The sequence below is a fragment of the Alosa alosa genome, chromosome 1 (genome assembly GCF_017589495.1).
Source record: "Alosa alosa isolate M-15738 ecotype Scorff River chromosome 1, AALO_Geno_1.1, whole genome shotgun sequence".
Taxonomy (NCBI): Eukaryota; Metazoa; Chordata; class Actinopteri; order Clupeiformes; family Clupeidae; genus Alosa; species Alosa alosa.
The window spans coordinates 29678137-29701149 of NC_063189.1; the positions used below are offsets into that span (position 1 = coordinate 29678137).

Sequence of the window (23013 nt, forward strand, 5' to 3'; positions counted from 1 at the left end):
GTGTGCCCAGTTCGAGTGAGTCCGAACCGAGTCACAAGAAAATTAAGCGGAAGAGTGTCACTTTACAAACTGTTGTGAGTGCTTTCATCCCAGTATTTTAAAACAACCAAACACCAGCAAGAGAATACAGCTGCCTCCACATACACAAGTCTAGCCTAACTTGCCTTCTATTGTCTGAAACTGACTGTTTGTAACAGTATCATATGAATTCATCACAGTAGCCTACTATATGCCACTGCCAACTTCTGGTTGGTTGCTACACGATGCAGACCATTTGATATAATCCCACTCTGGTGGTTTCCATGTAGGCCTAGATAAGCTTTAGATGGGTATTAGATACTCCATGTCAAAAAATAACATAACAAAACAACTGAAAAAGAGATGTTCTGAAAAGTCCAGGAGATTTGACACTATGACCTTTCTTGGCCCTTTGCATTTACAGTCACAAACAGTATAGGCTACACTCGTTCTACAATGCCATCTGGGAAATGTAGGCGTATTGAATTGACAACATGATTGACACAATATAGCCTAATATATTAACACAAATAAAAGTCTCATAGTGGAGTAATTTGCTTTAGGTTTATTGTAATGATATTCACTATTACGCATAGAGTGCACAACCATACCATGTCGGTAAAATAACCTACACCAAAAAACACAACAACACGAACCACGCATTCTCAAGTTCACACACCCATCATCTACGGTAGCTTTAAATAGAGGGACTGATACATCGTGAACTACATTTCCCAGTCAGACTTACGAATAAGATTGCGCACTCTAGAATTACCCTTTGTTTTATAGGGCTTTGGAACTTGTAGTTCTTATGTAGCTTCACTGTTTCCTTCATTACGTCTCGGAGCCTACACAGTCCATGAGGTAGACAATTCTTTGCAGGGGGAAGTGCACCTTAGACATGAAAATATTAGCCAGGTAATTTTCATTTTGTAAAGATTTCCTGTCTAACAGTTTGCATATGAAGATAATGATTGTCAATCAACACCGAGTCCTTTAAAAAATACCGTTTTGCCTGTTGCGCGCATGCTACTATAATGCAAGGACAGCATTAGCTGCGTTAGGTTAGTCGTTTTATGTCTGGAATTGACACAATACGGCTGCAATATTCTGGTTGTCGTTGACGTTTACTGATGTATTGGTAACATTAACTGCGATTTATCTCGATTACATGGCAGTGAACGTTTAAAGGGGTGTCAATTGTATGGTGAGAAACAAATAAAGGTAAAATCGATGTTTCAGGGAGGATAGTCTGCTAACGTTACAACCCTGTTCGCAGGCATGCAAGAAGACACCTTCATTTCTGGAAAAAGACTAGCTAGCCACAAGAATGCCGCAACATTACGGATGTCACTTCCTTGAGCGCAGAATAAAGTAGAAAGGCAGAAATGTGACATGGACATGTATTTTTGAAATCTGCGACTAGGACTATATTATAAAGACTGGTTATATAAACGGGAGCAGTTGTTGTTGACAAAGCAGCAGAGAGCGGGGTTAGTACGCTGCCACTACCAATCATACAATAGTCCTGCAACGTTAGCCAGCGTGGCTAGTTGAAGCATTCAGCGCAGCAGTGACAGCAGTAAATTCCTCTCAATGCCAAGCTGTGTCCCGGGGTCTCCCTAGTCCTAGCCTAGGCCCTAGCTAACTGATTCGCGTTTCTGTATGCCTTCTGTCACATGTTCGGAAATGCTTTGTTAAGACCTTCTCATGCCGCTTTTCACCAGCATTTGTCCCAGTTTGTTTCTTAAAATGATGATCATGCTAAGATCTGTAGCTGCCATGCCATTGGCAGCAGATTTGCAGCAATCCCTAATTACTACCATCTGAAGCTGCCTCACTGTTTTAGAGTAAAAACCTAGCTCGTAATCAGAATGTTTACCTTTCTCTTTTCCTCTCACCCCAGGTTTTGAATTGATGGAAAGATGTCCAAAAAAAGGGGGAGGTAGGTGTCAATTCCTTAACATTACGCCACCCACATCTGTGTAGCCTACAAATCTGTCTGTCTGACTCTTAGAAAAGCTGCAGTAAATTATGAGATGGACTGTTTAATAGTAACATTAGTAGCTTTGGGAGACACAGCCTATCTCTTTATCACCTTATCCACACATTAAAATCTTATCCTTATTCTAGAGCAGTTGTCATGATATAGCCTAGTGGTAGGCTAGGTATAAAGATGCCATGGTTAAGCAAGTAAGATGCTGCTGCCTAATTGAAGTGTTGTTTTGTGGACCAGCATGTGATCAAATCTGAGTATGACCATGCCATCAAAGTGCACACAGGTAGATATTCACAAACTGTGAGTTATGTAGGTTAGTGGTAGTACATAGGCCTATGCGTGCGTCATGCCACAACCTAATTAGAATGGCCAGGGCTCGTCTTGTTAAGTTGCCTTCTCTAATTCAGACATTATTTTCTCATTCTCCCACCGCTCCCTCTGCTGCTCATCACATGCTTTTCTCCATCTCACCAATTCCTCCACCCTTTCTCCATCTCACCAATTCCTCCACCCTTTATCCATCTCTCTAATTCCTCTGATGCTTTCCCCTCATCCATGGTCCTCCTCTATTAAACACTACCCCCCTACAATCCCCCCTACTGCTCCCCCTTTTCTCCCTCTCCCCTCCATTTCCTCTCCTCTCCCCTCATCTCTCCTCCTCTCCTCTCCCCTCATCTCTCCTCCTCTCCTCTCTCCTCCTCTCTCCTCCTCTCCTCTCTTCTCTCCTCCTCTCTCCTCTCTTCTCTCCTCCTCTCTTCTCTCCTCCTCTCTTCTCCCCTCATCTCTCCTCCTCTCTTCTCCCTCTTCATTTCCCTCTGCTCCATTCTCCTCCTTGCCTTATCTTTCCCCCTGTCTCCTCACCACTTCTCTTTTCTTCTCTTTTCCTCCCCTCCTCTTTCCTCTCCCTCTCCTCACGCTCACCCTACCCGCCCCGGTAGGAAGCGTAGCAGCGGGGAGCTGAGCGACGGCCTGTCCCCAGACCCCAGCAGCCTGCTGGGCAAGCGCATCCAGCACAGCTGGCGTGAGAAGGGCGCGCTCACCAAGTGGAAAGGCACAGTATTGGACCGCCTCAGCGTCAACCCTTCACTCTTCATGGTCAAATATGACGGCTTTGACTGTGTCTACGGAATTGAGCTCTTCAAGGACGACAGGGTGTCCAACCTCCAGGTCCTCACCGAGAAAGTGGGTGAGTGAGCACACTGGAACACAGCGCGGATGCCTAAGGAGCTGGGTTAGCATGCAGCGCAGATGCCTAAGGAGCTGGGTTAGCATGCAGCGCGGATGCCTAAGGAGCTGGGTTAGCATGCAGCGCGGATGACTAAGGAGCTGGGTTAGCATGCAGCGCGGATGCCTAAGGAGCTGGGCTAGCATGCAGCGCGGATGCCTAAGGAGCTGGGTTCGCATGCAGCGCAGATGACTAAGGAGCTGGGTTAGCATGCAGTGCGGATGCCTAAGGAGCTGGGCTAGGAGCTGCCACTGTTGTGTCCTTGAGCAAGGCACTTAAAACGTGACGGCCCACTGGGACTGTCCCTGCAATTGGTCTCTGTAGGTCACTTTGGATAAAAGTGTCAGTAAAAGACATTAAACAGCAACAAAAATGCGGGCAACAGAGAGAGGGAGAAACTTCCCTCAGACAGTTACAGTTTGGATTTATTCCAGCGAAGCTAAGTTCTGTGGTAACAGGCAACCACCTTTCTGTTGGTAACAGGCAGCAGTGATGGTGAAGTCCTATGCAAAAGAGGAAGGAAATATCCAGCCAGAGGCCAATCAGATTGTCTCTTGTAAATTGTTTTAGATGGTTCTAACAGTGAGGTTTATAAGCATGGTTCTGAGGTTTATGAGCGTGGCTCTGAGGTTTGGGGGCATGCATGGTCCTGAGGTTTAGGAACATGGTTCTGAGGTTTAGGGGCATGGTTCTGAGGTTTAGGAACATGGTTCTGAGGGTTAGGGACATGGTTGTAGATGGCTGCAAAGAGTAGTGTTCAAAGTGTTCACTGAGAAGGGGTTCTATCTTGGGATGTGACGAAATGTCTTTAGAATATGCTGGTTCAACAAGGTTTTGTTGATTTTCCATAGCAGCCATCTTGCCCTGCTATCCAATTTGGGTGAGGTCAGGGTTGAGACTCTCTTCTATAGAAGGACATAAGGTCGGGGGATTCACAGACTCTCTCTGGGCAGGACATGGTGCGTTGTCTCCCAACTCCATATTTAGTAGTATTAACTTCCTGTCTAGGCACCGGGGGTAGCATTACTGTAGTTTGCAGTGTTGGAATGAGTCCAGTTTTGAGGTTAATGGTCAAACAGTTGTAACCCTGGGTACAAGATCTACATGTAGACTTTGACACTCTACTGGCTTCCCCACCGCACAGTGTAACGCTACGGTGTGTAAACAGGAAGTGGTTCTATTTTCTCACCTATGCTAGGGTGCTGATGTCACTGCATGATATTGGCATGGCAACAGGTTCACAATGAGAATGGTGCTAGTGAGCTCAGAGCAGAAAGAGAAATGGACAGTTAAAGATGAGGTGTAAAAAACACACACACACACACACACACATATGTGGACACACACACACACACACACGGGTCATTCTGTGTGAAATCACACTTTTGGACCGCATTGCCACGGATTTGAATGAAACTTGGAATGCTGATTCGGACATATAAGAAAGCCATGAAAATGAAATTGCATGTGTTTTGGATCAATATTAAAGGAGAATTCCGGTGTGATATTGACCTAAAGTGTGTTGAAACATGATACTGAGTGTGAACATAGTATCATGTTTCATCTCGGCTTGTCCCCTGCACTCTGAAAACTGGTGCTAGTTAGCCGATGCTACCAACAGGTTTTTAAAGGGGGAGCCTCGGGCATCGGCCTAGCCATGCACGAGGCTCAAAGTAGCTCCACACTTCATTGGTAGACTTCCGAGGGCCCTGACATCTTCCAGTAGCAGCAACTGGAATCCATGCAAACTTAATGGAAATTCTATGTTTACCAAAAATTAACAGTAACCATACCATATTATAAGTGATTATAAGTTTACAAATTCAATAGCAAAAAAATATATATTTTAGGTTAGTTTGTACTATCATCAACATCTCCAGAAAGTTTGGTCTTTGGTTTTCGTTGTATTGCCGATATATCACTACTTATGGTTTTCATGGCTGGGTGATTGTTTTCTTTCGCATGGTTGCTTTTGACTTTTTGTTTAGTTATACCATGTGCTGTTGTGTTTACAAAGCCATGTCTTTCTGTTCCTTGTGTCTCTGTCTCCACCCCTCACCTGAATCTGATTATTAGTCTGGTCATTGCTTCCCCTGTTCCTCCTTGTGTTTATTAAGAACCACTTTCTTTAAGATTCAGGCATGTTGTGATACCCCTTTATTTTCATTTATTTATATTTTCTAGCATTTCCATTAAATGTAAAGCTGTAAAAGAGCTTTACAACGATGTGAAAACCATTTGTCTGTGACTAAAATTGAGGGAGACACATTAATTCAAAGTCACCCCCAAATTTATTCAAACTTCATTAAGCCAAATCTCCCTTAAAGCTGCAGTTGGCAAGGTTTTTTGATCATATTCACTGAAACCGACACTATGCCGACAGAGCAACATAAATCAGCCGGTTTTAGAAAAAAAACCCGCACTTCTACCTCCACCTAGAGCCTGCTATTTGTTTTGCAAAGATCCAAAGCTTCCCAGTAGGAACACCAACGCTACCACTGTGCTCCGGCCTCACCATCCTCTCCTTATTCACCCCTTACCTCTTTGCATCCCCATCCTCTCCTCCTCTCCTTATTCACCCCTTACCTCTTTGCATCCTTGATCATGCTATTTGATCATCATCTTTTGATATGCCACATCTGTTAGGTGCTGTATTATCTTGGCAAGGGTAAATTGCCCACTAACACGGATTTGAACAAATTTGTGTACAACATTTGAGAAAAAAAGGTGTCGTGTCTCTAGAACAAATTTGCTCTTTTACTATTACTAATTTATGAAAAATGAATTCCTCTAGCACTGAACAACTCAAGTGCAACTAAAATTGCGTTGTTGTGTGTAAACCACAGTGATGATTAATCATACATGGGTCATACACATAATATATTTCAGGAGAAAAAGATGATTATGTGTGAGAAGTTTGGTTGGATACAGAAAGATGCAGAGGACTCGGGGAACAGTGATATGGCACTGGATGGAGAATTCAAGCATAACTGACTAAATACTAAATAACATAGCATTTTTTATGGAGGTGGACAAAACTCCCTGTCTACCTCTCCATGCAAATGGCGTAGCTTGTTATGCTCCAGTGCCTACACTGCATAGCAGACAAATGCTGCACTGAACCCTCGCACCTCTCAGATGTGCTAATCTGGCTCCATGGCTGTGGATGCGAGGAGATTGCTTTTTAAGCTGAAGACACAGGCGGCCATCAGTGTGTGTGGATGCAATGGCCATGACGGGCTAGTGCCTGCGGGGTCGTCTGAGGTCACAGAGGATTTGTCGGATCTTCGGCACAGTTTACAGGCAGCGATGATGAAGGAAGACTACAGACTATGCAGCGAAAAGAGTCTGCAGTGTTGTGTGTTCAGCGAGTAGTGGGCATATGTAAGTCTAGAAGCAAGTACAGTGTTTCCCACAGAATTGGATTCAATTTGTGGCGGTAGCTGACTTGGACAACGGGGGACAACTTGGACTACCTTGTCTGTGGACATCGTTATTTGAAAAGCCAGTGCTGGATAAACAAATAGCGTGCGTACAGCGTGCGTGCGACAGAGGAAAGTTCTTTGGTGTTGCTTTAAAGGGCTGCTGATGTGTGGATGCAATTCATAACGTTTTCTACATAGTTAGTTAAAATAAAGGTTTGTACTTCTCCTTGGGACAAGCAATTTTGGAAAACACTTTTCCATTTACATGGGGATTTTGCAAACATTCAGTGTCAGAGTCAATAAAATGAGCCCTTCAACGAAATTGACAAGCAGCTGTAAGTAGGCTAAGCATGCTAAATTCGACATCCAAACAGTATTCGAACATTAGCTTTGAGATGCTGCTTGATTGCATAACTTAACTTAGTTTAGTCTCCTCAATGTAGCCTACTATGTTGTGATAAGACCTTAGCAGAGTTAACTTCAATGCAGCGGTTTTGAACAAATTTGCACAGCTCCTATACCTAGTTTATATACTGTAGTTATGATGTCATCATTGTGTATGTTAGACAGTGATGAAGCTGTGATGTATAGTTGTTCCTATGTAACACTGGTCCGTGTGTCCCTGTAGTGAATAATAAGATCAAGGTGCCTCATGATGCGGAGGAGCTGGTGGGGAAGGCCGTGGAGCACCTGTTTGAGAAGGAGGACGGCGAGAAGAACGAGTGGCGCGGCATGGTGCTCTCCCGTGCGCCCATCATGACCAACTGGTACTACATCACCTACGAGAAGGACCCCGTGCTCTACATGTATCAGCTCTGGGACGACTACAAGGATGGGGACCTACGCATCCTACCTGAAGCAGGTGAGACACCTACGCATCCTACCTGAAGCAGGTGAGATAGGGAAGGGGGAATGGGGAGATGTACACATCCTACCTGAAGCAGGTGAGACACCTACGCATCCTACCTGAAGCAGGTGAGATAGGGAATGGGGAGATGTACACATCCTACCTGAAGCAGGTGAGACACCTATGCATCCTACCTGAAGCAGGTGAGATAGGGAAGGAGGGAGACCTAAGTGAATCAGGAGAGGTTGGGACATGTGTGCATTCTATCTGATGCAGGTGAGGTTCAGCTCAAGGCTAGATTATTTGTTTTACTGCATGGCAGTGAAGTAGTTTCACACACTTTTTCATTGGCATATTTCTGTATGTTGTGACAACTTCAGGGCTTCAGACTGCGACCAAAATTTGAGAGTGAGCGACTGCATTTTACATCCAGTCGCACACACATGTGACCAGTAAATTTGCCCCCTTTTTTTACACGTTAAACGTGGAAGGGGCGCGTCAATGAATCTGGAATCTGTGGCAGGCCAATGAGTGTGAGAAGGATAGGGAATGGCCACTGTAAGTGGCTAATGTGTGGAGGGGGAGGGTTCTAGAGATAATTGAGTGCACGTAAACGTCTGTGGCAAGGAGAAAGACATCACAACCTGCTACTGTACGTGCGTTTTAACAATGAGCAAGCAAACTATTGACTCGTTCTTCCGACCTACGGCTAGTGTGCTAGTACCAGAGTCTACACTCAGTATCACAGTTGGATGATGACTGGCTGCGAGAATTCAGCTGGTTAAGGTACTGTAAGGAGACAAACTCAATGAACTGCGATGTTGCAGTTGCTATCCCAGAACTGCGGGGAACACAAACTGCACTTCGCAGTTTAAACACAATATACTAGTTAAACAGAATCGTAGTCTCAAGAAGAGAGTATGCTGTGACATGTTAAAGTGCACAATAAAAATGTGACAAACAATATTTGGTTAGCATGTTGATTTACGGTGATTGCACCCCTAAAATTTTCCGTTGGGGGCCACTGTGCTTCTAGTGGAAAAAGAGTTAGTCTGGAGCCCAGAACTTATTTTCATATATTATTTTCTGTTGCCAGTTGTATTTTCTCTGCGTCAGTTAGCAGTTTCCAGTCTGGGCTGTGGAGGAGTCTCAGCTGTGTGAGGCCCTGTCATTACACTTCCTTGTTGTGTGTGTTTATTAGTGTGAGGGAGCAGAGTGTGTGTGTGTGTGTGTGTGTGCAGCTTCCTTCTGCACACACTGGTCACTGTTATAGTTGATGGAGCTAGCATGCCTGTGTCTAGATGGATAGATGACTAGATAGATTCCTTAATGTCCCCAGGGGATAATCATTTCCAGTACAAATTCCTGTGGAGGGGAATAACACAGACAAGAGAGTAAGAGAGACGGCAAACTACACACCCAATCACACACACACCCTGAGTGCTGAGTTAAACCATATACACATACTTACGTAAACACATATGTCCACTAATCCACACAGAAGACATGACAGTCATGTCACTGACACACAAGCTGAGTTTTGCAGACTTGTCTTCAGGTTGTGTTCGGAGTAGAGATGCACCGATTTATCGGCTGGTGACCAGAATCGGCCGATTTTCACTTGATTGGCCATGACCGGAGAACGGCCGGTCAGTCTGACATATGCCGATTTTATGCCGGTTAAATGCACAGGGTTTCCGCGGGGTCTTAAAAAGTCTAAAATTCAGAACTTTAAATTTAAGGCCTTAAAACATCTTAAAAACGGTCAGATTTTCATTCCAAGGTCTTAAAATTAATTTAGTCAGGTCTAAAAAAATATTTTACCATCGTTCATTTCCAGAAACGCTGGCCGCAGAAAGTTATTACAAAATAGCAAAAAAGTATTGAGTCGTAGCTTGCAAAGCAGAGCTCTAGCGTCTTTGCTACAATTGTAACAAAACCAGCAGAATGCTGCTCTCAAAACATTGGTTCAGTGTGTTGTAGTTCTTTCTGGGGGATATTGGTGTTGGTACGTAGCCTAGGCAGTGATAAATCTACAAATCCTGTGATAAATGCAATACCTGCCCGCAAAATACGTCTGCGTCTCCTGAGAATTTGTTCAAGTTCGGCTACGTATGGAAAATGGGAAAGTGTAGGCCTACTTCCAACGAGACATGGCTAGATCCAGTGATGCCAATAACGCGTTACTCTATTTTGTCCACTTTTTTCGGTAACGAGTCTAACGCGCTACTATTTCTAGCAATCAGATTAAAGTTACCTATCCAAGTCACTGTGCATTAGGCCTACTATTTTTGTCATTTACCTTAGTAAAATATATATTCTTTGCTTTTTTCTTGTCTCGGGGATTAAAGCTCACGTTTTCAGCATGATGACTCACGTGTAATACCACGCAGCAACACAAACATAAACAACAATAGAGGGAGGATGCGCATTTTAGCTGTACAGTCATTATTTTGAGTTTGTGTCTGCTAAACATGATAACATCAAGGTATGTTGTACACTCTGTGCTGGTGACAAAGTGCTGTCTAGCTAGACATCCCAAGTCTCCCGAAGTTCTGGGAGTCTCCCGATAGTGGCTTCCTGACGCCCGCAAATCAGATAAAATCTCCCGGAATCTAGAACGAACAAGAGCGCGCAAGCCAGACCGGGAATTCAAATCGCGTGTGCATCTGAGTTGGATGAGCTGGGTGGTGCGTGTGTGCCTGAAACGCATCCAAGACAGAGAGCATCCTGGCCTGTTTTGCTAAATCAACCAATCAATTTTCAGTGTAGGTGGGCTTGCCCATGGCTGCAAAAGACTTGTTGAGGTGAGTTTAACAAGTGTCATTTAATTTGCTATATCAGGCCTATACTAGATCGCTAGTTGCCAAGGCTACATGAAAAGCCTTTTCTTTGCAAACACCGTGCTCTCCTGTTTGTTCTCTTGTTGAAAATGAAAAGCCCAAACTAGCAAAATCTACATATTTTATCATCACAATTTCTATCTATAGGCCTTCCTTATTTTGTGTACTGACTAGACATTATTAAACAAACATCTGAATTTCAGTATCTAAGTAGGCTAAAGGGCTACCTCCCTAAAATTTACTTTTTTTCAGGTTGGGATGTCTGCTATACATTGTTGACATTACTGTTAAAATGCATTTCCAATAAAGTGAATATTGGCAAAACCGGTTGTCATTTTTATGTTGAGGCTGCGGGGGGTGTCGGCAGCTGCTGAAAGTAACTAATAAAGTAACTTGTAATCTAGGGCTTAAGGTTTAGGGCATTTGGCACGTGACACGGATATTTTTTTCTTGAGTATACTACAAGTGATCAATGTCAAAAGCAGTTGGGTGTGGAAGGTTACTACTGTAATTGCTTTATCTGTAAATTAAATTAATGCTTTTTCAATGACTTTTCAATGATTTTTTCGGAATTTCTTTGATTTGAATATTTTTTGGTAATGCGTTGTGTAGGTCTTAAATTTCAATCTTTATGGTCTTAAAATGTCTTAAAAAGGTCTTAAATTTGACTTACTGAAACCTGCAAGAACCCTGAATGCACTTGGGCGCCGCATGATTAACATTGCGCAACATCAGCATCACACGTGCACGTACGAAACGCACATGTAGGAAACTTTGCGAATTAACATGTCAAAGTCTGCTTTATTGTCAATTTCTTCACATGTCAAGACATACAAAGAGATCGAAATTACGTTTCCCACTATCCCACGGTGGAGACAAGACATAGTCCACAGACAAACATAACATTCAAGTAAACAATATAAAAAGTAAATAAGAAGGCACATACAATGAAGAAATAAGAGCAGCAAAATTTGGGTTGAAATTGTGCAATTGTGCATACAGTAGACAGTCAGCATAATAGTGCAAAAGTCAGGCCAATAAATGGCTGAGGTAGTTCTGTTTGACCTAAGTATGAAAGTGGCATAGTGGTGCACGTTATGTAAGAGCAGCAGAAGTGTGTTCAGAAGTGTTTTTAAGACAACAGGACAACAACAACAAGTTGTAAAGTGTACAAGTGGAGTAGTGCAAGGCAGCCATTGTGGGTGCAAAGTCCAGGATGTTATGTAGCTGAGGGTGGAGGTGGAGGGGGAGAGGGGGGAGAGAGTTCAGCATCCTAACAGCCTGGTGTATGAAGCTGTTGGTGAGTCTGGTGGTGCGGGAGCTCAGGCTTCTGTACCTCTTCCCAGAGGGCAGTAGATCAAACAAATTGTGAGCGGGGTGACTTGCATCACTCACAATTGTGGTCGCCTTGCGGGTGAGGTGGGTGGTGTAAATGTCCTTCAGGGAGGGGAGTGAAGCTCCAATAATCCTTCCAGCTGTGTTCACTATGCGCTGCAGGGCTTTCCTGTTGTATTCAGTGCAGCCCCCCCAGGAATTTGGTGCAGCTCACTCTCTCCACCACAGCACTGTCGATGGTCAGTGGCAGGTGTTGGGTGTGACCTCTCCGGATGTCAGCTGTTTGGAAATTCTTTAGCGTGTGTGAAGAAAATAACAAAACACATGTAAGGAAAAAGTAGGGCGTGGAGGGACGACACTTGTGACATCATCATGTCGACATCATTAAGCCTGATGGCTTAAGTGGTAAAGTCCTCAAGTTTTGCTCTCACCAGCTAAAGGGTGTGCTCACCAACTTGTTTCAGATTCTGCTGCAGACATCCACAGTTCCCAAGACATGGAAGCAGTCAAATATTGTGCCAGTTCCAAAAAAACATGGTGCAACTGAACTGAATGACTTTAGACCCATTGCTCTCACTTCCTTTCTATGCAAATGCATGGAGAGAGTAGTGAGTAAACATATAACATCCAGTGTGTCCAACACCTTAGACCAACTTCAATTTGCATATAAATGTCAAAGGGGTACAGATGATGCAACTACAACGCTGTTCAATGTCTTAGCCAAACATCTACAGGTTCCCTCTCATTCTGCTAGAGTTTTGTTCATAGATTTTGCATCTGCTTTTAATTCTATGCAAATTCATGTACTGCTGCAAAGACTTGTTGATTTAGGGGTTAATGGTGGGGTAATTCATTGGGTTAGGGATTTTCTCTCAGACCGCCCTGAACAGGTTGTCTTGGGGAACATCAAGTCAGAGCCCACTGTGCTAAACACTGGAGCACCGCAGGGTACCATTTTATCTCCCTTACTGTTCTCTATATACACGAACGAATTTAAAATTCAAGAACAACATTTTAGTTTACTTAAATATGCTGATGACATGGCCCTGGTTGGTTTAATGCAGAAATGTGATGTGGAAAGAGAACATGCCTACGCCGGCCACACATCATCTCTTCAGCAATGGTGCCAAAATAGCTTCTTAGAAATGAATGTAAGTAAGACGAAAGAACTTATCATTCAGAATGATATGGACCTGTTACCGCCAATAATTATAAAGGGACAGAGAGTGGAAGTGGTAAATGTTTTTAAATATCTTGGCACTCTTTTAGACAGCAACCTCAGCTTTAAAAAAAAAACACAGATTTTATTTATAAAAAGTGCTCACAACGGCTTTACCTTCTACGTAGACTCGTGAACAGGGACATCCTGCAAACAGTGTATAAAAATCTTGTCGAAAGCATTTTATCATTTAATATGATAATGTGGTATGGCAACCTGAACATGCAGCGAAAAAATAAATTACAGAGAATAGTGAACATGGCCTCAAAGATCATAGGAAAGCAGCAAAAGCAACTAAGTGTGATGTATGATGAACAGATTTTAAATAAAACCAGGAAAATCATAAATGACCCCTCCCATCCTCTGTACTGTGAATTTGAGCTCCTACCCTCTGGGAGGCGTTTTAGGGTGCCCAACGCTGTTAAAAACATCTTTAAGAATTCCTTTGTCCCTAAAGGAATAAGGGTGATTAATAATACAGGATTCTACACTTAATCCACCCCCAGTTCTTTATTGGTCTTATTACTTATTTTATTTATTATTGTATTGTATTGTGTTATATTTACTACTCCTCAGCTACTTTATTAATCTAAACACTCTACTGAGTGCTAATGTACTTTTATATTAACTTAGTAGGCTATTTTAAATTTATTTTTTATCATAACTTGTTCTCCTCTTCTGCTTTGTACAAGTGCAGTGCTTGAATGCTTGATTGTGTACTGTGGGATTATTGTTTATGTTTATATGTCTGTGGTGAAACTGAAGACAAATTTCCACTTTGTGGACAATAAAGTAAAGTATTCGTATTCGTAGCTGAATTTGCAAAGTTTGACGAAGCTAGCAAAGGCCAACACTCAGGGGCTAAAGGTAAAAAACATCTAGCTCGAACTAGCACTGGGGCATCCACAAATCCGCAACCTCTGTTAGCTTTGTTTACCAAGGAAAAGAGTAAAGGCATAACTGGAAAGATCATGGAATTCATTGTGCTGGATGACCAGCCATATTCTGAGGTGGAAAATCTAGGTTTCAGAAATCTCAAACTATCTGAGCCCAAAATATGTCATACCAAGTCGACGGTATTTCTCAGATGTTGCACTAAAAGAAATGTTTGACAATGTGTCAAAACACACTCGCAGCATCTTACATGCCAATCCCAATGCAGCGATTAGTTTTACAACTGACATTTGGACGTCAAATTTGAGCTTGATGTCCGTGCTAAGCCAAAATGCACAGTGGGTGGATGATGACTTTCTAACTACACCGAGTCATGTCACAATGTCAAGAGGTCCCACACTGCTGCTAATCTGGCCTTTACATTCAAGAGAATGTTACAACATTGGAGAATCGACAGGAGTAGGGTGCATGTAGTGTTGCGAGACAATGCAAGGAACATGGTGAAAGCACTGAATGATGCCAACTTGGCTAGTTTGCCCTGCATGGCGCACACATTACAGTTGGCAGTGAATGAGGGTCTGCTATCCCAACGAAGCATCATTGACATGGTGAAAACTGGGAGACATTTTAAACACATTTTGGACATTTTAAACACTCACCACAGGCCTACTCGCGATATCCAGGAATATCCAGGTACTGTAACATCCACGAATGAGCTCGGCCAACCAAGTGCCTGCAGCAAGATGTCATCACAAGATGGAACAGTACTTTCTACATGCTAGAATCGCTGATTGAGCAGAGAGGTGCGCTTGGGGCATTCGCTAAGGCGAATGACCTACCGGTCACTCTCACTATGTACCAGTGGGGGTTAATTGAGAATGTGCTCACTCTTCTCACTTCTTTTCGAATAACTTACAAATAGGGTTGGGTATCGTTTGGGTTTTATCCGATACCGGTGCTAAATTGATACTTTTAATACGGTGCCGGTGCCGAAACGGTGCCTGAACCGGTACTTTGTTTTTAAAATGTTTTAAATTAAAATGGTCTAAAGCATAAATTGCTTTTTTTTTTAATTGATGGAACAAATTTGAACATGAAATTGAACTGTTATATTCAATTTACTATCAATATCTCATTGCTACTACGAATAATACATTTAAATGTTAAAACAGCTTGCCATGCATGCACACACAATGGTAAGCTCTGCTTTCAAGTTTCCCCAGTGTAGGCGGTTTGCCATAAGGTAGGCTATGTTAAAACCGCTTGCCATAAAAGTGCCAGGTCATGGACAACGGCATTTGCAAGCAAGCTAATCTAACAGGGACTCTACTTTCCAGTTAATTCAGTGTGTTCCCAAATGCTTCAAGAAATTTCATTGATATGTCTTAACCCATAACACGCAGTAGTTTTGAACATGTTAGGCTACATGTCGGTGTTGAAGTGTTTAGATTCCCAGCACTAGCCTAGTAAGCATTTTAACAGCAACTATGGCTATGTGCTAACACCATTCAGCTGAGTTTAATTAGCGATAACGTACTGAGATGGTTTCGCAGCCTCTTTGACAGCTGTAACCTACATATTTATGTTTTTGCCAGCTAACTTTTAACATGATCTTCATATTTATTGTGATGCTATATGGGCCTCATGCACATGAAATATTAATATCATGCCATTATGTTGTATAACACCGTGAAATAAAGTTTTCACCTTACAACTTTGCTGATAACATTTCAAATAAATGTCAGTTAGCGTATTAGCAAGGATATTGTGTAACGTATAGGCTAGCCTATTGTTGATGTTGTTTCATAGCCTTTTGCTTGTGTGTAGTTAGGCCCACTGCTAGATTTTGACAGGAGCTCGCGATATCGCTTTAAAGTAAGCTATTTGGGCTCACGCAAGCTGTCAAACACTGTCCACTCGCCTATGTGGTGCACCCCTCTGGTTTATCCAGTGTTTATCATATGTTAGCTAACTCAGAGACTTTCTAATGAGGAGACACAGCACTCAAAAAATACTCCATAGAAATGCATGGGGCTAGTTTGTCACGCCAATATGGCCGTTGTCTACACATATCCCACCCCTTCCTCGGCAAAACGTCGACATGTGAATACATTGAGCCAATCATATGGTGTGTTGTGAAGACATCGTGCCAATCATGTGTTGTGATCTCGCCGCTGGAGCAAGATCGGTGTCGTGAAGCCTTGTGCATGCGCAGTTCGACCCAAAGACTGTGCCCGATGAGTGCCCATAAAATGTTGGTATATGGCCGCCGAGTGGAGGGACTTGCCTAAAAGGACTTTGGCTAACTGTATCTGGGCAAGACGTTAGAGATGGCGCATGACATGCAGTGATGCCTCGTATATAAAAAAAAAAAATTAAAAACGCTATTTAAGCACCGAAATGAGGCACCGAAATCCACGTTATTATTCGATGCAGTTACCACCGTTTGTGTCGGCACGGGTGCCAATATTAGAACCGTGTTTCGGTGCCCAACCCTACTTACAAAAGAAATAAGCTCATCGACAGCAACAGCTGCAGACGTCATTCCAGCCATCACCGTGCTGAAACGGCTTTTGGAGAAAAGAGCTGACTTCGGAGTGGGCACTACAAAAGCCACGTTTTTGGAGGCAGTTCAGAGAAGGTTTAGTGACGTTGAGAAGGAGCCCCTTTACGCGTTGGCAACAGTTCTTGACCCGAGGTTGGTTGGTTGGTTATTATTAATTAACAATTATTTATGTATTTATTTAGACTATTTTATTAATGAATGAATGAATATACATAGGCCTATCATATAGCCTGTTAATATCTGATTCTGAAACAATACTTTCTTAAATCCTTATTTTTTTTGTTTGTGCAAAAGGTACAAGAATCGCTACTTTTCCGATGAAGTGAAAGATCCAGTAAAACAGGAGCTTCAGACTGCACTGCAGAGGTAGACCAGATGCCCACCAGAGGAACCAGCTGCTGAGGCATCCACGGCTCGTGGACCTGACCCAGAGGAAGCATCTGCAGCCAAAAAGCCACGTAGCTTACTGTTTTCAGTTCATGACGTAATCCTTAAGGAAAATACTGAGGTGGAGCAACAACTGGCCAGCCCCTTGTCTGTGCAGGTATAGAGCTACCTGTCAGAGGCGCCCATTGGCAGAAGTGAAAATGCATTGATAAATCGGTGCATCTCTACTCAGAACACAACCTGAAGACAAGAAAATGACCTACTGGAAAACAACAAAGATCGTTTCCCTGCACTTGCTCCACTTGGCCGAGCTTACCTATCTGCACCATCTACAAGCGTTGACAGTGAGCGTTTGTTTAGCCTGGCAGAACATGTGGTAGATGAGAGAAGAAACAGACGAGCTGGTGACAATGCAGAAATGCTTCTGTTTGCGAAGAAAAACTTGATAAACTTGATTAAAATCTTTATATTGCAAGGCTGTATTTATTTAATTTTTTATTTGTTATTTATGTATTATTTTATTGACATTACCTGTTTTCCCTGTTTTCATACCGAAGTTTAGTTTGCTAAATAGATCACATATTTTTTTAGTTGGATATTGATATGAAAAGAAGAAAATGGTTCTTCCATAACACTGCACTTTAGATGTGTGTGAACTTCCCACACCAGGAATAATTTATATAGTTCTATTTTTATAGCGATAGCGATTATCTGTTCAAAAATATTCTATTAAAGAAAAGATAAAAAAAATAAATCTTTGTGTGCTGTAAAGTGGTTAGAAAAAATGAAATCGGCTAAAATCGGTATCAGCAGGTCACACTCAATGAAAAATCGGAAATCGGAATTGGCCTGGAAAATTGTAATCGGTGCATCTCTAGTTCTGAGCTGTCCTATATGGAGGCCGAGACATTGGGTTGTTTGTTATGGAGGCAGAGTAAGTGAGCTGTCCATTATGGAGGCTGATGACTGTCCTTTATGGATGCCGAGACCTTGGGCTGTCCTTTATGGAGGCCGAGACCGTGGGCTGTCCTTTATGGAGGCTGAGACCGTGGGCTGTCCGTTATGGAGGCTGAGACCGTGGGCTGTCCGTTATGGAGGCTGAGACCGTGGGCTGTCCTTTATGGCCTAAACATTTGTTAGCCTGAGCATTTGTTAGCAAAGCCTATATATATGCTACCACAACAACTTGCTGCGTTAGCCTCAAAATGTATTATTGTTATTATTATTTTCTTCTCTATTATTGTGTTTGTGTTGTATGAATGTTCCAAATGTAAAGCTATTTGAGCTGCATTCTGTGTATGAAAGGTGCTATACAAATAAAGATTCTTCTTCTTCTTATTATTATTATTATTATTATTATGGAAGCTAAGGCTGTCCGTTATGGAGGCCGAGACCAGGCTGTCCGAGTGGCCGTTATGGAGGCCTAAGGCGGTCCTTTATGGAGGTCGAGACCGTGAGCTGGCCTTGGCATTCATTCACTCTGTGTGATTTCTAGTGAAGGCGACGGTCACTCTGTGTGATTGGTAGTGAGCGAGTGGTGTCCTGCCCTGCACTGATAGAAGTTGAGCTGGGCTGATACGGCTGAGATTGGAGGGCTTTCTTCTGAAGAGAGGCTTGCTTCGAATGGTTGTTTATTTTGTTCTTATTTACTCTGAGTTGGACAGTCAACTAATGAAAATTGCAAGCAGATGTATGTAATGAGAGAAAATTGGCAGTGAGTGTGTATCATTTGACGGTTAGAGGATGCTAGTATTCAAAAATTGTTATGGTTAGTCATGTTATCTCTGTTGGGTGGAGTGGTTGTACTTCAGTGTACTTCAGCAATGTTCTAGAGCTCATTTGGCTATGTTATAGCATATTTGAAGCTTGGCTCGATTTTAGCCCCGATTCAGTCGGACCAGACTAACTTAAGAATTGGAAAAATTCTCTTCTTATTTGTCATGTACTGTAGTTTGAGCAGGCTCAGGATGCCCAAGTAGAACGTGTAACAATCACCATTCCAGCTCTGGTCCGATCTGATCAGATTTCTGGCATGTCAGACATTTCTGTTGGTCTTTTAGTGTGAGCTGTTCGAACTTGCAGTGTTAGCAGAGCAAGAGCAACGGTGAACGATTGAAAAATGTAGTGCCAGTTACCATGTCATACAAAAATGAGAAAAATGAGAAAGTTTCTGTCTGGCCCAAAATGTCTTTTTCTAGAATGTAGAATGTAGACTTCTAATGGGACTCACTGTGAAATGATGATCACCAATCATCTAGTCTAGGATGTGATGTTAGCTGCTGGCCAGACCTCTGTCCATTTGTGCATGTGTGGCACTAGCACTGCTCTAGAATGTGGAATGTTGACTTGCAGTGGGAATTATTGTACAATGTTGATCTCCTGTCATCTGCGCTCTGTGAAGCAGAAGTCTATGATGTGATGTTGGCTGTGATAAGTCTTAATGCATCTCCGAGGTCAAGTGTATGTGACCGGTGCCCTGAGGAAGTGATGAAGACTTGTAGAGCTGATGCCTCTACTGAGACACACATGCACACACGCGCGCGCACACACACTCTCTCACACATACTCTCTGACACACACACTCACACACACACTGCTGCCGAGGCTACTGTATGCGCTGAGGCCTCCCATATCAGGTGTGTGCAGGACGGAACAGACAGGAAACAAGCCCAGGGTAAAGTCCAGATACTCATCCTGATAGAAGATGTCAAGTGTTACGTATACAGTAGATATAGTCGTGAGCCGTAGAGACAGCCGTGGCCTACTGGTTAGGGCTTCGGGCCTGTAATCGAAGGGTTGACGGTTCGATCCCTGACCAGTAGGAAAAATGTGGGCGGGGGAAGTGGTTGAGCACTGCTCTCCCATGCCCACATCCACGGCTGAAGTGCCCTTGAGCAAGGCACCTAACCCCTCACTACTCCCCGAGTGCCACTGTAGCAGGCAGCTCACTGCTCCGGGTTAGTGTGTGCTTCACCTCACTGTGTGTTCACTGTGTGCTGTATGTGTTTCACTAATTCAGATTGGGATAAATGCAGACCAAATTTCCCTCACAGGATCAAAAGAGTATACTTATATACTTATACTTACTACTTATCAGTGTTGTGTGTAACGAGTTACAAAGTAACAAGTTACAGTAACATAACTACTTTTTTGAGTAAAAAGTAGTGTAACGCGTTACTACTGAAAATTTGGTAACTTAACGTAGTTCCTTTTTCATATCGGCGCAACGTTACTTTTCCCAGGGACAGATTTGACAGCAACGCTGCTTTCTCAGTTTGCCCGCTTGCGCAATAGGCACTAGCTCCACATGGCAGCCTACGTGACAGAGGCTGGTAGCATGAAGTGCAATTATAGCTCCACACGGTACGTGACAGAGGCTGGTGGCAATGAAGAGCAATCATAGCAAGCGAGACGCAGCCAACGCTAACTTCTGAGGGATGGAGGTAGCCTAGTACTTCGAACTCATTGAAACTAAGGGGAGGAATGTGAGTGTTAGTTGTAGCCTAGCCTGTCCCTTGATTTTGTCTACTGCCGTTAACTCAACTGCCAGCCTATTGATACGATTTGCACAAGCTTTGCACCAAATTTCGGAGGAGCGCCTGTTTAATGAAGGAGTATAAGGCTATAAAATAAGCCCTCATATATTTTGTGTTCACCTATATGCCCAAGATGTAGCGAGGCTATGTTATTTGATATTGTTTCATAGGGCTTTAGTGGTGGTGTTGAAGCCTATAAGCCCAATGTTTTCTTGTGCTCTGTTTGTGGCATTTTTTATAATAAAGAGCACAAAATAAATACCTGTTATGTCCTCCATAGTAGAACTTTATGTAGGCCTACACATTTAGGAACAGATATTGGGTTCTGCCCAAAGTTGAGCAACAAAAGTAACGTAAAAGTAACGAGTAACGTAATAAGTTACTTTCCATAGAGGGTAACTAAGTGAAGTAACGGGTTACTTTTTTGAGAAGTAACGAGTAACGAGCAAACCCTACTTTTTAAAAGTAACTTCCCCAACACTGCTACTTATAGACACACACACACCACACATTCACATAAGGCAGGAATGAGGAGTCAAGATCATCTGTAGGTGGTCAAGGGACACAGCACATCTTGTCTTTACCACAGATAATGTGCTTGGGACTGGAAGATAACTGGTGTACCACGATCCAAGATCATGAGTCGAAATTTGTGAAGCCTAGTGCTAGCTCTTTGTGAAGTCTAGTGGCTGCTTACTAGTTCACTAGAATAATCATATGGCCCAGTACAGTGAAACTATTTTGGCATCTCCCAAATAATGGCTGTATTACTGTATTCTGACCTCAGTGTGTATAGTTATCACCATGATTAAGAGATACAAGATCAATAATTAGGACTTAGCATAGTATGGCCCCTGATGAAGTACCTCAGTGATTTAGTGTTAAGTTGGGGAATATGACTGTGGGTATCTGGCTTGTCCTCCCACTAAAGGAACAAGAAATCTAAATGTCAGTGTGTGTGTGTGTGTACAGACTATCTCTGTCTCCATCTCTCAGCAACTGAGATCAAGCTAAACCACAGCTGTAAGGGTAAACCCCAGTGACGTAGTAATGGGGCTTAAAAGCAGCTAAGCTAGCAACGGAGCAGTTGTTGTACAATGTATATCTGTAGACTCTCTCTCTCTCTCCTTTTTCATCCATCTCTCTTCTTTATTGCTTTATTGTCATGACAAGGTCACTCATATTGCCAAAGTAGTTATTAGATAATAATAACTAGATAGACTAAAATAATAACTCCCTCTCTCTAATAATAACAATAATAACTCTCTCTCTCTCTCTTTCCCTCCATAGAGAATAAGCACCTGCTGCCTGCGGACAGGAAGCCAGGGGAAGAGTCGGAGAGCCTGGTGGGGAAGCAGGTGGAGTATGTGACAGATAAGGGCGTGAAGCGCACGGGCCTGGTCATCTACCAGGTGCCCGCCAAACCCTCAGTCTACTACATCAAGTATGACGACGACTTCCACATCCACGTCTATGACCTTGTCAAGACCACCTAAGGCCAGTCAATGAAGACACATCACAACAACAACAACAGCAACAACAACATCATCAACATCAACAACAACAACAACATGAAAATGGAAAAAACTAAAAGTAATGTATTTATGATGACTCAAATTCAAACTCGCCCCCACAGCTCCATAGCGCCCCCAACTTGTCTGTCAGCTGTAATCGTGTTCTCCAGCGTAGTGTAGCCGGCTTCAGTTAGCGTACCACCACACACAGATATATATATATATATATATATATATATATACACACACACACACACACACACAAATACATACACACACACACATACAAGGACTAAACCAAGTGGTGGTGGGGGGGGGGTGGTTCAGCTCACATGTTCATGAGTAGTTATATGTTGGGGAACAACTGATCGTGTGAATACTTGTGTTTGTTCAATATGAGTTTGTGCTTTGATTAGGTCAAATTTGTGATTCGTATGTGTATTTCAAAATATATTTCTACCAGTGTGTTTTGCTAATTGTTTTGGGCAGGGTTTGAAATGACTGACCACCCTGATTCGTTTTCGTTAATGATGTTCATCGTGCTTTGCCGCACCTTTTTCTTTTAAGGTGTCAACTACACAAAGAAAACATGAACTTCACATTCAGATCTCAACACAACCTTATATTATCAGGCTGTCATGGCACTAATCACACACATAAGTTATTAAACTGCATACAGTTACTAAACAGATACAATTAGAAATACACTCATAGACAGGTTTCCCTAATGAATCAGAGCCTGGCTGGAATGAGACAGCCAGCAGAAAGCAATTAAAACTAAGTGAGATGGTTTTAGCTGGATCTTGAGCTAAGATGTTTCCAGTCAGTGGCAAGCAGTCACTCAGCTGTACGTACAGTCAAGCCATTTCGTTACTATGGCATCATAACTGTCTGCCTTGTTCAGTGAAATCTACAGAAATCACCTGAGGGAAGCACACGTATGGAGAATATCTACATTACCAGTATATTATACGACATGTGGTGGGGGATGGCAGTGTGAATCTGCCGTGAATCTTGGAACATGAATGAGATCGTTTGTAATTATTGAAAAATTTTCCTAATGTGTGTCTATGTAGCATAGCTGTGAAACGGCTAAGAATGAAGCTACAGGGCTCCTAACATTAATTTATCTCCAATTCATCTGACCGATAACAATGCACTTTTAAACAAGTACTTACTGGCTTCTTAACGTAGCATAGTCCCCA

The 23013-nt window shown here is 42.8% G+C and overlaps 1 protein-coding gene across 3 annotated transcripts; it reads left to right on the forward strand.

Moving 5' to 3' along the window:
• The first annotated feature begins 853 nt into the window (after positions 1–853).
• Positions 854–22274, forward strand: zmp:0000000521 (spindlin-1). Of its 3 annotated transcripts, none has more exons than XM_048241705.1 (5): positions 854–936; positions 1925–1963; positions 2956–3203; positions 7296–7529; positions 21585–22274. In XM_048241705.1, exons 2-5 carry the CDS (start codon positions 1944–1946, stop codon positions 21788–21790), a joined length of 708 nt encoding a protein of 235 aa, XP_048097662.1. In that variant the 5' UTR covers positions 854–936; positions 1925–1943; the 3' UTR covers positions 21791–22274. The 3 variants fall into 3 exon arrangements, with proteins under 3 accessions (XP_048097662.1, XP_048097652.1, XP_048097670.1); XM_048241695.1 differs by lacking the exon at positions 854–936 and adding an exon at positions 984–1082; XM_048241713.1 differs by lacking the exon at positions 854–936 and adding an exon at positions 1355–1511.
• Positions 22275–23013: the final 739 nt, after the last annotated feature.